This window comes from Oncorhynchus mykiss, chromosome 9, assembly GCF_013265735.2.
Source record: "Oncorhynchus mykiss isolate Arlee chromosome 9, USDA_OmykA_1.1, whole genome shotgun sequence".
Classification (NCBI taxonomy): domain Eukaryota; kingdom Metazoa; phylum Chordata; class Actinopteri; order Salmoniformes; family Salmonidae; genus Oncorhynchus; species Oncorhynchus mykiss.
Genome location: NC_048573.1, coordinates 18,630,561 through 18,649,545, shown reverse-complemented (window position 1 = coordinate 18,649,545; position 18,985 = coordinate 18,630,561). Strand labels below are relative to the sequence as shown.

At 41.0% G+C, this 18,985-nt stretch overlaps 1 protein-coding gene across 1 annotated transcript; it reads right to left on the bottom strand.

Annotated features, from left to right (window-relative positions):
- Nucleotides 1–870: 870 nt before the first annotated feature.
- LOC110531663 (transmembrane protein 256) lies at nt 871–8,891 on the bottom strand. The gene is made up of 4 exons (XM_021614981.2): nt 8,685–8,891; nt 8,250–8,287; nt 2,818–2,898; nt 871–1,338 (listed from the first exon to the last, which is right to left on the bottom strand). Exons 1-4 carry the CDS (start codon nt 8,764–8,766, stop codon nt 1,195–1,197), a joined length of 345 nt encoding a protein of 114 aa, XP_021470656.1. The 5' UTR covers nt 8,767–8,891; the 3' UTR covers nt 871–1,194.
- Nucleotides 8,892–18,985: the final 10,094 nt, after the last annotated feature.

Genomic DNA, 18,985 nt, shown 5'->3' with positions numbered 1-18,985 from the left:
AGCAGAACGTTGTGATCAGGGTTGTCAATTCTAACGAGGGGACACTGTGCTGCTTCAGTAATGAGTGACTGTTTGGGAGTGTGTGTGTGTAGTCCCAACGCTGCACGCCCAAAATGTCAGCAACCAGGAGGTGGAGGGAAACAGGCACAATGTGATGTGGCTGGGTGAGTGTGAATGGATTCTGAACACATTATGATGGTGCAGATCTCTCTCCTTTGTCCGTGGCACCATCTCACATTATCAACTTAAAATGCGCATACATGAGCCTCCAGCAGCCCTCCCACACAAACAGTACATACATTTTCCTGCCTCCTCTCCTTGTCTCAGGAGCCCAAATGAACTAACTTGTGTAACCAGTGTTTCCATTCCAGAGATAACAATCGCAGTTTGATAGCCTGACCCCGTTTTCCCCAAAGCCCACTAATCAGCCTTCTAATGAGCATTTTATGAGTCGTGATCAAAGTTCACTGGGATGTGCTTTAGTCAATAGGATTTCTACTTTCAATGGACTCCCGAGTCAGTCGGCTGGCTTATGAGCGTCGAGCCACCCCCCTGCAAATTGACCTGGAGATTTATAAAGCAATTTTCAAAAGATCCTCGCGCAGACGGCCTTCACACACACAGCCTACAATCAGGAAACGGGAGGATGGAATGAAGGAAGGAATTAGCGCTTCAATGGATTTCACTTCCAATTTGAATACAGATAGGTTTGAAGGAACGTAGCCCCGGCTAAAGTGAGGCCAGTGGTTAATGAACTCCGTGTTCTCTGTACACCGGTACTTAGAAGATTAAATGCTGATGGGCCAGAGACATTCACTATCAGAAGGCTTCCTCAGTAGGAACAAATAAGGGGTTACAGAGAAGTGACAACTCTTTTCAAAAGGTTTATTTATGATTAAGGATTAATATACATTACTCTTTCGGATCCATTCAAACTGAAACGTGGGTGCGTTAACACCCACACACAAAAACAAGAGAAATTTAAGTCACAAGTACGTCAACATTTTCAAAAGTGATCCCTCACAACCTTATCTTCTCTTTACACCCATGACAGAACAACAGCAGGGTATAGATAAGTGACATTTTACCAACGCCCCTTCTTCTCTGAACATAAGTCAGTTTGTGTCCTGTAGAGAAAGGTCATTCACCACCAGTAGGGTCCAAGTATGGGGTCAGTGGATAAAATGACAGAGTTCAGATGGCTATGGCCAGCCAGCCAGCGATCAGGAACATGCCCCCGTAAGGAGCCAGTTTCCTCAGGACAGGGTTCTCCGTCAGGGCTTGGTGATACAGGGCGCCACAGAACGCCCCCATGCCCACTACCAGGAGGGCGCCCGCCTGCAGAGAGAAGAGGGGAAAGTGACTGTGTGCTGACCATTTAAGACGTACACACAGCCTTCTCAGAATGTGGCATACAGTATCTGAAAATACATGTACTTGGACATCAAATCACTAATGCAAACAAAAATGGAGAATACATGCGGACGGAGGATTATAATAAACCACAGAGATACATAATTATTGTGCCTTCAGAAAGTATTCACATCCCTTGACTTTTTCCACTTTGTTGTTACAACATGTATATGTTGGGTCACTGGCCTACACACAATACCCCATAATGTCAATGTGAAATTGTTTAGACATTTTTACTAATTAGAAATGAAAAGCTGAAATGTCTTGAGTCAATACGTATTCAACCCCTTTGTTATGGCAAGCCTGAATAAGTTCAGATGCATGGACTCACTGTGTGCAAGAAATGTTTAACATGATTTTTTTGAACGACTACCTCATCTCTGTACCCCAAACATACAATTATCTGTCCCTCAGTCGAGCAGTGAATTTTAAACAGATTCAACCAAAGAGGTTTTCCAATGCCTCGCAAAGATGGGCACCTATTGGTAGACGGGTTGAAAATAACTTTGGATGGTGTATCAATACACCCAGTCACTACAAAGATACAGACGTCCATCCTAACTCAGTTGCCAGAGAGGAAGGAAGCCACTTAGGGATTTCACCATGAGGCCAATGGTGACTTTAAAAACAGAGTTCCATGGCTGTCAAAGGGAAAAACTAAGGATGGATCGACATTGTAGTTCATCTACAATATTAACCAAACTGACAGAACGAAAAGGAAGCCTTTACAGAGTACAGAATAAAAAATATTCTAAAACAAGTATCCTGGTTGCAAAAAGGCACAAAAGTAAAACTGCAAAAAATGTGGCAAAGAAATTCACTTTATGTCCTGAATACAAAGTGTTATGTTTGGGGCAAATCCAACACATTACTGAATACCACTCTCCATATTTTCACGCATGGTGGTGGCTACATCATGTTATGGGTCTGATCGTCATCAGCAAGGAGTTTTTTTTAAGGATAAAAATCTAATGGAATATAGCTAAGCACAAGCAAAACCCTAGAGGAAAACCTGGTTCATTCTGCATTCCTTACAGACACACACAGCAAGACAACCTAAAATACAAGGCCAAACATACACTGGAGTTACTTGCCAGTTACTTGCACTTGGACATATCCAGACAGACTCATAGCTGTAATCACTGCCAAAAGTGATTCCAACGTGTGTGAATACTTATGTAAATATTTCTGGATTTAATTTCAACAAACATGTTTCCACTTTGTCGTTATTGGGTATTGTGTGTAGATGGTTCATCCATTTTGATTTCAGACTGTGACAACAACATGTGGAATAAGTCTAAAGGGGTAGGAATACTTTCTGAAGACACCGTATGTTCTGTTACAACACTAGAGTTCGATAGTTAATTCTGTAATTAGAATTGGAGCGAGGTATACAGTACATACCACAGCAGGTTTCCGACAGCGAGAGGCCCCCAGCAGAGCTATGCTGTGGTAGAAGTGGTACTTGTTGGCCGTCTCATACAGCTGAGGAGAGGTAGATACATTAGAGACCAGAACTGTCTGACAAATAAGTTGACAGGGTTGTATAACTTTGCATTATATTCATATTGGTTATTTTAATGCAATAAGCCCAGAAGGAGTGTGGTATATTGGCCATATTGCACAAACCCCTTATTGCCTTTATAAACTTTTTGCATCATACCTGTGGTATATCATCTGACAAACACAGCTGGAATTCTGTTCTAGCCAATCAGCATCAAGTACCCAAACTTCCCTGTTTTATAATTGTGTGTGTGTGTGTGTGTGTGTGTGTGTGTACACACAATACTGGTCAAAAGTTTGGACACACCTACTCATTCAAATGTTTCTTTATTTGTACTATTTTCTACATTTTAGAATAATAGCAAAGACATCGAAACTATGAAATAACACATACGGAATCATGTAGTAACAAAAAAATATATATATATTATTTTTTTATTTATGTTCTTTGAAGTAGCCACATTTTGCTTTGACAGCTTTACGCACTCTTGGCATTCTCTCAACCAGCTTCACCTGGAATGCTTTTCCAACAGTCTTGAAGGAGTTCCCACATTTGCTGAGCACTTGTTGGCTGCTTTACCTTCACTTGGCGGTAGACTCATCCCAAACCATCGCAATTGGGTTGAGGTCAGGTGATTGCGAAGGCCAGGTCATCTGATGCAGTACTCCATCACTCTCATTCTTGGTCAAATAGCCATTACACAGCCTGGAGGTGTGTTGGGTCATTGTCCTGTTGAAAAACAAATGATAGTCCCACTAAGCCCAAACCGGAAGGGATGACGTATCTCTGCAGAATGCTGTGGTATCCATGCTGGTTAAGTGTGCCTTGAATTCTAAATAAATCACTGACAGTGCCACCAGCAAAACACCCCCACACCTCCATACTTCAGTGGGAACCACACATGCAGAGATCATCAATTCACCTACTCTGCATCTCACAAAGACACCAAAAACCTCAAATTTGGACTCATCAGACCAAAGGACAGATTTCCACTGGTCTAATGTCCATTTCTCATGTTTGGTGTCCTATATTAGTGGTTTCTTTGACCATGAAGGCCTGATTCACACAGTCTCCTCTGAACAGTTGATGTTGAGATGTGTCTGTTATTTGAACTCTGAAGCATCTATTTGGGCTGCAATTTCTGAGGCTAGTAACTCTAATGAACTTATCCTCTGCAGCAGAGGTAGGTAACTCTGGGTTAGAGGTCGACCGATTAAATCGGAATGGCCGATTAATTAGGGCCGATTTTAAGTTTTCATAACAATAGGAAATCTGTATATTTGGACACCGATTTGGCCAATTTTTTCTTTCTTTATTTAATCTTTATTTAATTAGGCAAGTCAGTTAAGAACACATTCTTATTTTCAATGGCGGTCTAGGAACGGTGGGTTAACTGCCTTGTTCAGGGGCAGAACAACAGATTTTTACCTTGTCAGCTCAGCGATTCAATCTTGCAACCTTACAGTTAACTAGTCCAACGCTCTAACCACCTGATTACATTGCACTCCACGAGGAGACTGCCTGTAACCCGAATGCAGTTAGCCAAGTTAAGTTGCTAGCTAGCATTAAACTTATCTTATAAAAAACAATCAATCAATCAATCATAATCACTAGTTAACTACACGTGGTTGATGATATTACTAGTTTATCTAGCGTGTCCTGCGTTTCATATAAACGATGCGGTGCGTATCGTTGCTCCAATGTGTACCTAACCATAAACATGAATGCCTTTCTTAAAATCAATACACAGAAGTATATATTTTTAAACCTGTATATTTTGTTAAAAGAAATCCAGGTTAGCAGGCAATATTAACCAGGTGAAATTGTGTCACTTCTCTTACGTTCATTGCACGCAGAGTCAGTGTATATGCAACAGTTTGGTAGCCTAATTTGCCAGAATTGTACGTAATTATGACATAACATTGAAGGCTGTGCAATGTAACAGGAATATTTAGACTTAGGGATGCCACCCGTTAGATAAAATACGGAACGGTTCCATATTTCACTGAAAGAATAAACATGTTTTCGAGATGATAGTTTCCGGATTTGACCATATTTATGACCTAAGGCTCGTATTTCTGTGTGTTACTATGTTATAACTAAGTCTGATGTGATAGAGCAGTCTGACTGAGTGATGGTAGGCAGCAGCAGGCTCATAAGCCTTCATTCAAACAGCACATTTGTGCGTTTTGCCAGCAACTCTTCGCTGTGCTTCAAGAGTTGCACTGTTTATGACTTCAAGTCTATCAACTCCCGAGATTAGGCTTGTGTAACCGATGTGAAATGGCTAGCTAGTTACCGGGGTGCGCGCTAATAGCGTTTCAAACGTCACTCGCTCTGAGACTTGGAGTGGTTGTTCCCCTTGCTCTGCATGGGTAACGCTGCTTCAAGGGTGGCTGTTGTCGATGTGTTCCTGGTTCGAGCCCAGGTAGGAGCGAGGAGAGGGATGGAAGCTATACTGTTACACTGGTAATACTAAAGTGCCTATAAGAACATCTAATAGTCAAAGGTATATGAAATACAAATGGTATAGAGAGAAATAGTCCTATAATTCCTATAATAACTACAACCTAAAACTTCTTACCTGGGAATATTGAAGACTCATGTTAAAAGGAACCACCAGCTTTCATATGTTCTCATGTTCTGAGCAAGGAACTTAAACGTGAGCTTTCTGACATGGCACATATTGCACTTTTACTTTCTTCAACACTTTGTTTTTGCATTATTTAAAACAAATTGAACATGTTTAATTATTTATTCGAGGCTAAATTAATATTATTGATGTATTATATTAAGTTAAAATAAGTGTTCATTCAGTATTGTTGTAATTGTCATTATTACAAATATATATTTTTTGTATTATTATTTATTTATTTATTTAAAATCGGTGTCAGCTTTTTTGGACCCCCAATAAATTGGTATTGAAAAATCATAATCGGTCGACCTCTACTCTGGGTCTTCCTTTCCTGTGGTGGTCCTCATGAGAGCCAGTTTCATCATAGCACTTGATGGTTTTTGCAATTGCACTTGAAGAAACTTTCAAAGTTCTTAATTTTCCAGATTGACTGACCTTCATGTCTTAAAGTAATGATGGACTGTCGTTTCTCTTTGCTTATTTGAGCTGTTCTTGCCATAATATGGACTTGGTCTTTTACCAAATAGGGCTATATTCTGTATACCATCCCTACCTTGTCACAACACATTGGCTCAAACGCATTTAAGAAGGAAAGAAATTCCACAAATTAACTTAGCAAGACACACCTGTTAATTTAAATACATTCCAGGTGACTACCTCATGAAGCTGGTTGAGAGAATGCCAGGGGAGTGCAAAGCTTTCATCAAGGCAAAGGGTGACTACTTTGAAGAATTTAAAATATATTTGTTTAACACTTTTTTTTGGTTACTACATTATTCAAAATGTGTTTACTACATTATTCAAAATGTGTTATTTCATAGTTTTGATGTCTTCACTATTATTTTACAATGTAGAAAAAAGAATAAAGAAAAACCCTTGAGTAGATGTGTCCAAAGTTTTGACTGGTGTGTGTGTGTGTGTGTGTGTGTGTGTGTGTGTGTGTAAAGTCGGAAGTTTACATACACCTTAGCCAAATACATTTCAACTCAGTTTTTCACAATACCTGACATTTAATCCTATTACAAATTCCCTGTCTTAGGTCAGTAGGTCAGAAGTTTACATACACTCAATTAGTATTTGGTAGAATTGCCTTTAAATTGTTTAACTTGGGTCAAACATTTTGGGCAGCCTTCAACAAGCTTCCCACAAGAAGTTGGGTGTATTTTGGCCCATTCCTCCTGACAGAGCTGGTATAATTGAGTCAGGTTTGTAGGCCTCCCTGATCACACACACACTTTTTCAGTTCTGCCCACACATTTTCTATAGGGTTGAGGTCAGGGCTTTGTGATGGCCACTCCAATACCTTGACTTTGTTGTCCTTAAGCCATTTTGCTACAACTTTGGAAGTATGCTTGGGGTCATTGTCCATTTGGAAGACCCATTTGCGACCAAGCTTAACTTCCTGACAGATTTTCCACCCTCATGATGCCATCTATTTTGTGAAGTGCACCAGTACTTCCTGCAGCAAAGCACCCCCACAACATGATGCTGCCACCCCCGTAGCAAAGGACCTTGTGAAGATGCTGGAGGAAACAGGTACAAAAGTATCTATATCCCCAGTAAAACGAGTCCTATATCGACATAACCTGAAAGGGCACTCAGCAAAAAAAGAAGCCACTGCTCCAAAACCACCATAAAAAAGCCAGACTACAGTTTGCAACTGCACATGGGGACAAAGATCGTACTTTTTGGAGAAATGTCCTCTGGTCTGATGAAACAAAAATAGAACTGTTTGGCCATAATGACCGTCATTATGTTTGGAGGAAAATGGGGGAGGCTTGCAAGCCGAAGAACATCATCCCAACCGTGAAGCACGGGGGTGGCAGCATCATGTTGTGGGGGTGCTTTGCTGCAGGAGGGACTGGTGCACTTCACAAAATAGATGGCATCCTGAGGATGGAAAATTATGTGGATATATTGAAGCAACATCTCAAGACATCAGTCAGGAAGTTGAAGTTTCGTCACAAATGGACAATGACCCCAAGCATACTTCCAAAGTTGTGGCAAAATGGCTTAAGGACAACAAAGTCAAGGTATTGGAGTGGCCATCATAAAGGCCTGACCTCAACCCTGTAGAAAATTTGTGGGCAGAACTGAAAAAGTGTGTGCTAGCAAGGACTACAAACCTGACTCAGTTACACCAGCTCGGCAGGAGGAATGGGTGAAAATTCACCCAACTTATTGTGGGAAGACTGCCCAAAACATTTGACCCAAGTTAAACAATTTAAAGGCAATGCTACCAAATACTAATTGAGTGTCCGACCCACAGAGAAAGTGATGAAAGAAATTAAAGCTGAAATAAAATCACTCTACTATTATTCTGGCATTTCACATTCTTAAAATAAAGTGATGATCCTAACTGACCTAAAACAGGACATTTTTACTAGGATTAAATGTCAGGAATAGTGAAAAACAGAGTTTAAAATGTATTTGGCTAAGGTTTAGGTAAACTTCTGACTTCAACTGTATGACAGGTATGACAAAACATTTATTTTTACTGCTCTAATTACATTGGTAACCAGTTTATAATAGCAAATGCTTTTTAAGCATTAATAACGCACGAGGGGGTGTGATATGACCAATTTACCACGGCCGCGTTGCGTTGTGCAAGATAACAGCCCTTAGCCGTGGTATATTGGCCATATATCACACCCCCTTGTGCCTTATTACTTAAATAGCATATGAAACAACACTTACCACGATCGAGTAATCGCCTGGATCTTTGTTTTTGAAACCTAAATAAACAAATAGGAGATATTGTAAAGGGCCAGGACAGCTACAGTAATAGCAGCACCACAAAACAGGTGGTCATGTCATGTGATATCAAGAACAGTGAAGCCTATTTGTGTAACTTTATGTTTAGCCATCAGGAGCCTGCAATATACACCTTTTCATTCGGTTAATGTGCATCATTTACAGTAGCATGAAAACTGCAGCCGGAAAGCACACTGTAGGCTACATATAGCTAATTACATTATTATTTAGCACTAGTGACATGGCCCAATGAGTGACATAAGCCTGTCCTGCAGCGCATACACAACAACATGCCTAACTTTTAAAGTTCACTAACGTTACACAATCATTTAATCTGGTTGTTATGCCCCGCACAATTACGAAGACGTGAAATCCTACCGTGAGCTCCGTATGCCCCAGCCGTGACAGCAAGCGCCCCGGACACTCCTGCTAACCTCTGCACAACCAAAGACGCGGTCATTGCTCAATTTTACAAGGCGCTAAATGACTGTGAAAGATAAAGGAAACTGCAGGCAGTAGGGCGCTCTTCTGGGAGAGAACATCCGCCGGTAGAATTGTTTACTGAACCAAAATGGCGCTCATCGTGTTACGGTTTCCAATGTCCGGCATACATTTTATATAACTTTTATATAAGTGTGGCTCATTATGGCAAATGAAAATATCCTTGTATAGCCTAATAATATTGTCAGATCTCTTCAGACAAAGCCTTATGGAATGGCACCACTAGCACAACACTGATTTGCACATAAACAGTTATTTTCTGTTATCTTCAGACATTGTTATAAAGTTATGCTATTTATCACAGGCGAAATTGCCTCATGGGATGGGGGGACATGACAACCCCCCCCCAAATACATTTACAAATTTATTTGAGTAAAGTATGTCGGATAAAAAATGTAATGACAGGTCTGATGGAAAAGGCATGTACAATTAATAATTCGAGAAATGGTGGTGGAAATGACTTTATGTGCAAATGTTGATAGTTATTATATCATATATCGAAGTAAACTTGGAGTCAAGCGATGTTGTGTGGTCCTCCCACTAATATTTGGGAAAGCATGCAGTTTAGGTTGACTCAGTGAAATTACGTTGCCACGAGCAGCAACGCAGATATTGAGATGAGCAAGATGCAAGACTTTGCTTTCACACAGTCACACACAGTGTATGTGCATGTGCCAGGGTTCACTTCACGCTGTTCACAGCATGGTATCCAGGCACCAAAACAGAGGAGAAGTTGAGACTCAAGCTTCCACGCTCTTAGTTGTTGCCGGAATTGATCCACTATGCTGTTTACTTACTGCATCTACGTCCTATCGCTGAGTCTACCTTTACGTACATATTAAATAAGTTGTGATGAACTTCATAGGGTGGTGAAGGTGCATGGCGATGAGCTCGATGCTTCTTTCCAATAAATATCGAGGGTCTCATTCTGGTGACATGATGATCGATGCTTGGCTGCCGTTTGACAAGTACAAATAATATCACTCTTTTGTCAATAAAATCTCCTCATGTAGGCTATACTCACACGGTATCTGCGAGCTGTTGGTTAGAGTGCACGTGAGTGGGCACGTTCCGCTACATAACATAACATTATTTTGTAACAAAACCCTCAGTAGAGTTCAGAAAGATGGTTTTGGGGAGGTGTGGGGGTCTAGGGGGGCCAACTAGGGGTCAAAACATTGACATCCCCCCACTTCATTTTCCATCATCGTGTTTACTCTATCTTTAAACTCATTTAAAGGGACGATCTCCTGTAATTTCAGGACATTTTGAAGCTCGTTTCAAGCGGAAGCGGCAGAGACCTTGAACACTTTTTTCCCCTAGCTCTGAATGGGCCTTATGCACAGTCAACAAAACACAGTCATGTGAGCGTAGGCAATAGTTGTCATTTGTCTGCTGGACAATGTACTGTAGGTACACAGGTAAAATGGGGCCTGTCTCAGCATGGCCTTAAAAATGTTAACCTTGGGAGGTGGAGAGTGGCTGCATAAAAGCTCTCACACTCTTGTCTATGACCCGCCTAACCTCAAATTCACAGCTAAAATAAAATATAACAAAAATATAAAACACACTTTTTTACCTTGACTGTTTTAAGAGCTACATTTGAAATCCATAATTCATAGGACTGCTTGAATTACAGCAATGCAGTTCACATCAATTATTTATAGCACTACTCTCCCATTTTCATTTTCACTCTAAAACATTACCCAGCTTTAGAGAAGGCTTAGTTTGTCCAACCCTCCATTATTGCCTTACAGACTACACACTAAAACTTGACAAAGTTACAGGGACTCAATGAAGAGAGTTGCGTTGGTGTTCACTTCATGGCTCATACAATTACAATTCAAATTGCTAATGTTTCACAAGCAGTGAGCTCCTTTTCTTTGTTACGATACATTTTGAATATAGGCCGAGTCTATTTTTCACTGTCAACAGGAAATGTTGGAAAGATAATGTTGTTTACTTTTCCACATAATATAAACATTTGCTTGTATCCTTCCTGCTTGAAAAGTGGAACAATTGTGTTGACCAGCTGGGGGCGCTATTTTACTGTCTCAACCACTGTGCAGATTTGTCCAGAAAGCTTTTACTACAGAATACTACAGTACTTTCTATAGGATTCTTTAGTCAACTGTAGTATACTGTAGAATACTATACTATACACTGTAGTATCCCTCGATCATGTGTAGCACTTAGTATAGAATTTTGTAGTATACTGTAGAATTCTAGAGTATTATCCCCAACAAAATGCTGTTGTAAATACTACAGGAATGTTTTCAAAAACAATACAGTCTGCAAAAACGCATAAAAAGAGCTCTGAACTCTCCGTTCAGAACCCATACCTACCTACCTACAGGTTATGGAAAATGTCATTTTTTAAAAATTTCTCTTGTAGGTTTCATCAAGGTTACATCAGACAGTATACTACAGTCTACAAAGCACTACAGTAAATACAACAGTATACTACTGTCCACTAAAGCACTACAGTAATTACCATAGAAAATGCAACAAAAAATACATACTACAATACTACAGGAAACTGTAAATACAACTGTAATAATGTAGGCCTACCCACATGAAAAAAACATTACAGGGAACACTATAGTATTCCTTACATAGTATACATTATAGTATTTTTCCATGTGGGTAGGCCTACATCCTTGCCAATTAGCAGTTTGATGTTAATGAGGGTCACAGCACATACATGTAGCTGAGAACCCCCCAAAAAACAGTCATGTATTATCAAATCCTATCAAATCCTGGGTGACTGAGAAGCATGTGTAAGGAATGTTAATACAATGTTTGTCATTAACACTTGTTAATGAGCTTTTAATTAAAAACAAGCCTTGTGGCTTCCCGTCCTCCCTCATCTGTGAGATAGGCCTCTCTCGTTCTCTCTCTCTCTCTCTCTCCTATATCTGTCTGAGGGGGTCTGGCAGTGTGTTCGTGTGTCATGATTAGTTTGCATTGGTGTGAATGAGATAAATTAGAGGTAATTTTGCAAGCCAATTCTAACTGGCGTTAGACTTCCGATCATTGCCCCAACACTAGTTACTGATGGTGCTAGTTAGCAACTTCCTTCAAACTGCACGCAGAGACATAAAAATGGTATCCACAAGTTTATCTGACTCTGGGGAAGTAGATAAAGGGCTTCATTGTATCCCTGTAAGTGTGTCATGTGTGCGTTAACGCGTGTGTAGGTGTGTGGGTGCGTACGTGTGTTGGTGTATATGCATATGTTTGAGTTGTGTGTGTAATCCTGCCAGTGTCTGCATGTGTGTAGCCAATATATGTCCCCTGCTTGCACGATTACACCACAAAACCCTATCTCTTTTCATTACAGTCCACAGGTTCTTTTCAATTTGGCCCGTGCCAGCCAGACACAGACGGAGGAAGGACCACAGAAAAGTATTGCTTTACATCTTGTTTTCCCTCACAAGCAGCAAATGGTCTGTAAGTCACAGCAGCTGTCTCCTGTAAGGTTCCTCAAAAGCAAACATATATCCCACTTCAGAGAGCCTCTCTTCTTCCGTCTTAGGGCTCTTCAGTTCAGCGGCAGATATCTTCAGGCAATTTGCCCCTGGCGTGTGTGTGTGTGTGTGTGAGTGTGTGTGTGTGTGTGTGTGTGTGTGCGTGTGCGTGGTGTGAGCCTGCCTTGTCGTGATGGAGCTATTCAAAGAGCCATTCAACACGAGTAAAGCCATGAAGCTCACGACACAGAACATTGCCTATAAAAAACTACCAGGGAATGAACTGAACAGTGAGCTCAATACGCATAGCAAACAAAAGCACTATTTTTGTCTTGTAACAGAAATGTTATTAAATAGTTGTTCCTGGGAATTAAATAGGCTTACATCAGCTTTGTGTGTATGTGTCATTTCAAGTAGCCCTCTACTAGTTCTCTTCATTCTGCCTGACCTGCTTTACGTCAATCAAATGAACTCCTAAGTTATTTCATTATTTTTTTATATAGCTATTTTATTAGGCTGCCCGCTAGCTGTTGCTATTGCAGCAGCTACTCTTCAAAAAAATAAAAAGCATTAACAATACATTGACAGCTGAACAAAGAAATGCCTTGACAATGAAAGGGTAACTATCACTTTTAGTATGTTCCATAGTGGGTAGATCCTCTCTAAAATATGTTCTCTCATCAAGATGCTGATAGATGTCCAAGATGTCTAAGCATTTTCTCGGGAGAATGCATTTTGCATACGTTTTAGAGGGCAGACTGCATCCAATTGTGAGTGCTAACGATGTGTCACATGTAAATCTTCCAGAGGGGTTAACATCTCACTGTCCTGCTCCTAGTGTATCAGTAGCATCCTGCCACCACTTTGCTTGTTCTACACTCACTCGCTGCTTCACTATACATCACACACATAAGCCCAATGTACAGTGGAGTGTGTGTGTGTGTGTGTGTGTGTGTGTGTGTGTGTGTGTGAGAACAGAAATGACAAGATTATGTTATAATACTATTATTGCATCAAATGGTTGTTTTATGCAACAGAATAGAGGGTTCTTATAACTCTATTGTGTCTGTGTGAACTGAAAGTGGGCCTCTGGGGGATTTACCACAGACAGTGGATTTACAATGGATTGGTGATAAAGACAACATTCCATAGCATGATTAGTGTCTGTGTGCCTGACTGAAAGGTACCAGGGAGAGATGGCTCTGGGCCAGGCCCTGGTTTCTACACAAGGAGAAGTCTTTACTGCAGATGCTGTTTGCTGTGAATTATTTGTATCTTTCGTACAAATTTTAACATTGTGACCCATTCCATACATATGTTGTTTGTCATGAACATCTAGGAGGATGAACTTTAGTATGAAATGCCGAGGCTAAAATCCGCTCGTTGGGCTTCTCAATGAATCACCTACTGGCGGGTCGTCGACAAGCTTCATTATTGCAATAATTAATCTCTGTTATTAATAAGTTCTGAATAAAGTAATATTCTGATTGGTGATTGACCTTGTCTCTCCTCATTATTGATTAGAATTTCCAGGACAATTTGACAGTGTGTGTGTGTGTGTGTCAACCAGAGTGCACAGAGTGCACAGGCTGCCATTAGTCTATGTGCTGGGGGAAACAACACCAGCCATTAGACGGCCAGGACACAACCAGCACATCACGCACCCCAGCCCAATGACTGGAGATTAGGTATCTTGGGGTGTAGATTCGTGTGTCCATTTGCATATTTTAGCTGGACTGTTGCTTGTTGTTTGGTTTGATGGGATGGAAGAACATTGGGTTTTGTGGATAAAACCATATTGTCCATAAGGGGTATTTTAAAGTTTATTTGTCAGAATTATATTCCCAATAGGTGATTCCTTCTACAGCCATTGAGTATAGTTCTGGTACCTACTGAGGGTGTTCTAGTGGGGTCGCCGGGCTGGACATGCAGTGTGTTTGTGCAGTGGTATAAAGTTATGTAAATTTATAGCATTAGTTTAATTTGGGATTCCATTCATGATTGGTGTGTCTGGTGAACTCTGGTTAAATGTCACGCTGTATATCCCCTTGGCTCCACAGCCACACACATACACTTTACACTTCTCTCTCTCTCTCTATCTCTCTCACACAGGCATACATACTCCGTTGCAATCAGAGCACACACGCACACACTCCTCGGCGTGCTCCGCTCCGGCATAATTAGCGAACTTGTTTGGCTCATCTGCATCTGTCTTCAAAGGAGGTCGATGCAAATGGATAGGATTTAGCCACTGGCACCAATTAGAAAAAGCACAGGCCAGCAACTCTGTTACAGGCTAAGTAAATGTTATTGCATTAAAATAAGTACATTCCCGTCTCTTCACTCAGCAGCATCTAGCAGCACACTAAACCCATGGTTTCAATCATCTCATGCTTAATCGACATTTAGCTGGCATGGAAACTTAATTGATGTGTTTGTTTGTACCTGATTTTTGATGAAGCTGTGTACCTGTAGATTTAAATTGTGTAGCTCATTGATGTCAGTTGCTATAGTACTTGTTCATCTACTGTATATGTCTCTGCTTGGCCTGACCCATATCAATGAACTGTACTGTACAAGGGTGACATCTAGAACCAAAAAGGTGATTTGGCTGTCCTCATAGGAGAACCCTTTAAAGAACACGTTTTGGTTCTAGGTAGAACCTATTTGGTTCCAATTAGAACCCTTTTTGGTTCCAGGTAGAACCCTTTCCACAGAGGGTTCTACATGTGTGAAGGAGCATGGTGAGCTGATGTTAAAGGAGATAACGCTATTTTTCTCCTACATTGTGGAAGCTAGGCGTATTACAACGACAGTTAGGCTATTTTCAAACAACTCTCCCCCTCCCCACCCCTGCCCCCTTTCTCAACAAGCCTAGAGTTACTCCGCCTTTGTGGATTTGTTAACATAGGCATAGCTAGCTAGCTAGTCAGCCATTTCATACAGCTACAGCAGCAGTCTACCAGCTAACCACTGGACACACAGAATGTCGAGTGATGAGGTGAAATTAAACAAATTAAATGAGGTAACATTAAACTCCAAAAACTACAGTGCATTCGGAAAGTATTCAGACCCCTCCCTTTTTTCAACATTTTGTTACGTTACAGCTTTATTCTAAAATTCATTAAATATTTTTTCCCCTCATCAATCTACACACAACACATCATAATGACAAAGAGAAAACAGGTTTTTAGACATTTTTGCAAATGCATCAAAAATATAAAACAGAAATAGCTTATTGACATAAGAATTCAGACCCTTTACAATGAGACTCCAAATTGAGCTCAGGCGCATCCTGTTTCCATTAACCATCCTTGAGATGTTTCTATAACTTCATTGGAGTCCACTTGTGGTAAATTTGATTGATTTGGACATGATTTGGAAAGGCACATAGTTGTCTATAGAAGGTTCCACAGTTGACAGTGCATGTCAGAGCAAAAACAAAGCCATGAGGTCGAAGGAATTGTCCGTGGAGTTCCGAGACAGGATTATTTATTTTTTGGTGGGGGTACCAAAAAATGTCTGCGGCATTGAAGGTCCCCAAGAACACAGTGGCCTCCATTATTCTTAAATGGAAGAAGTTTGGAATCACCAAAGACTCTTCCTGGAGCTGGCCGCCCGGCCAAACTGAGCAATCGGGGGAGAAGGGCCTTGGTCAGGGAGGTGACCAAGAACCCGATGGTCCCTCTGACAGAGCTCCAGAATTCCTCTGTGGATATAGGATAACCTTCCAGAAGGACAACCATCTCTGCAGCACTCCACTAATCAGGCCTTTATGGTAGAGTGGCCAGACAGAAGCAACTCCTCAGTAAAAGGCACATGACAGCCCACTTGGAGTTTGCCAAAAGGCACCTAAAGGACACTCAGACCATGAGAAACAAGATTCTCTGGTCTGATGAAACCAAGATTGAAGTCTTTGGCCTGAATGCCAAGCATCATGTTTGGAGGAAAACTGGCACCTTCCCTACGGTGAAGCATGGTGGTGGCAGCATCGTGCTGTGGGGATGTTTTTCAGCGGCATGGACTGGGAGACTAGTCAGGATCGAGGGAAAGATGAACAGAGCGAAGTACAGAGAGATCCTTGATGAAAACCTGCTCCAGAGTGCTCAGGACAGACTGGGGGGAAGGTTCACCTTTCTACAGGACAACGACCCTAAGCACACAGCCAAGACAAAGCCAGAGTAGCTTAGGGACGAGTCTCTGAGTGGCCCAACCAGACATGAACCTGATCAAACAGCTTTGGAGGGACCTGAAAATTGCTGTTCAACGACGCTCCCTATCCAACCTGGCAGAGCTTGAGAGGGTCTGCATAGAAGAATGGGAGAAACTCCTCAAATACAGGTGTACCAAGCTTGTAAGGTCATGACCAAGTAGACTCGAGGCTGTAATCGCTGCCAAAGTTCCTTCAACAAAATTCTGAGTAAAGGGTCTGAATACTATTTCAGTTTTCTATTTTCAAAAAAATCCCCAAATCTGATTTTGTTTTGTCATTATTGGGTATTGTGTGTAGATTGCTGAGGATAAAAAATAAAACATTTTTTTTTTTAGAATAAGGCTGTGACGTAACAAAGTGTGGAAAAAGCCAAGGGTTCTGAATACTTTCCGAATGCACTGCATAGGGTGACAATGTCTGGGAATAGTTAACAAAAAAAACTTTAGTGTAGCTTGTTTTCGACTTCTGTCGCCTCCATGGTGCTCCCATCTAGCTCAACCACTGCAGGCTCCTCCAGAAACTCATCCCCCTTTAGAAAAAGACAGTCGGTTATACTCCAAGCATATAGTATCTTCATTACTGGCAAATATTTTGAATACTAGAAACGGAGACATGAAAGTACCGGAGAGATACACCCCCACATTGGCTACTCAAAGAAGGTAAGCACAAAGAGAGGGACACAAAAACACAGAAACCAACCATAAATGATGCACACACAAGAAAGTTCACACTACCCAATAGCCATCATTGAAAGGAATAGGAAAAAAGTATCTAGCTATTCTCCTATTGAAATGAAGCATGCATTCTCACATATCTGACAGCGTGGTGCTGGATGCCACTCTAATGCTTGATAAAGCAGGCAGAGGTAACACTTTCCTTGGAGTGGATTGTGGTGGGGCCTAACTAGAAGGTGAGAAATTAGATTTTTACTATGCGCATGTCCAAGTATTATATCACATTATATCTAACTAGCCAGCTAGCTTGCTAATGTATGTCACAAAACCTAGCTAGTGAGCTTGCTTGTCAACTTTCTACCGAGCTACATAATGTTAGCTAGTTAGCTGAGCGCCATTACAGTTATATCACTTTCAAACGGAGAAATGCACATGAAACGTTAGCGAGCCTCCAACGCAAAAAATGTAAGTAGGTTCTAAATTATCATGACTCTCCGAAACATACAAGCTTATGTCTATATCCTGACTGGTTTCGATCGTAAAATACTATGCAAACCTTAGTTATTTATCAAGACAGCCATATAATTTAGATAGCATAAAGCTAACCCCGATTCTCCATTCACAAACGTCACAGCTAACATTAGCTAGATAGCTCATTTAGCTGGTTCAACATCTTGGTAACGTTGCCTGTCAAGCAAAAAACAGGCCATCTCTGCATCAGAATTCAGCCCATTTAGGACCATAACTTCTCTCCAGCGATGAAAATTGTTACCTATATTTACTCAGGTTTTTCTCCGAGCCTTATCATTTAGTCGCTTGGCTAAACCTCTCCTTTTTTTGGCACCTGTATCAGCAACCAGTGGGGCTGGAGAAGATAACCATGCCTCCGAGTGACACTGCTCGACGAGAGAGGGTGCAGCCCTCCAATTCGAAAACAAGAGACGCACCAATAGGAAAACTGAAATTCTTAATAACATTTTGTAAGGGCCCAAAGCATTATATTTTTAATTTTAAACACACATTTCACTATTACTGCAGATATATTATGGACATTTTATGACATTACAATGCAAAAATTCGACATAATGCTCCTTTAATCCATCCATCGGTCTATCTGTGTGATGTTCCTATAGTGTTCCAAACTGTAGCTGCTTAGTGTGTTGATGGTTTGGTGGTTACAGTGTAACTACATCTCTAGTTAGACAAGACGTTCTAATCAAGTCTGACCAGACCAGACGTTTCTTCCCTTTGTTTGGTGATCCAGTCACTTCCTGTCTTAGGGCTGTATAGTCAAGAGGTCAACCATATCAGACACTTCTCCTGGACCGTCTTCTTATTTTCCCGTCCTTCTCACTCCTCCTTCTCACTAATGAAACCCCATCTGACTCACTGCTTACTTATTAGGCCATCTGAATATCTCAATCTGGGCACCGTGGTGTTGACAGACAGCTGGACTCCTGAAGGTGTGTGTGCGTGCGTGTCTCTCCAAGTTCAATTACGAGGCCAAGACACATATTATTATAACTAACTAGTCAGATAATAGCTAAGAAGAGCAATGATTACCTTCTCTCATCCATAGAATGACTTCCATTTGATAAGTGAATTAGAATAGGAGCAGGGTTGTGATTGTGTTTCCTCGAGGGTCTCAGGTAGACGTACAGGTTATCAGATGAGGGTACAAGCCTAGTTCAGTGTTGTCTGTTGTCTGTTGCCTTCACACACGCAAACACAGACAAACAGACACACACAAACATACACACACACAGACAAACAGACACACACAAACACACACAAACATACACAAACATACACTACACAGAA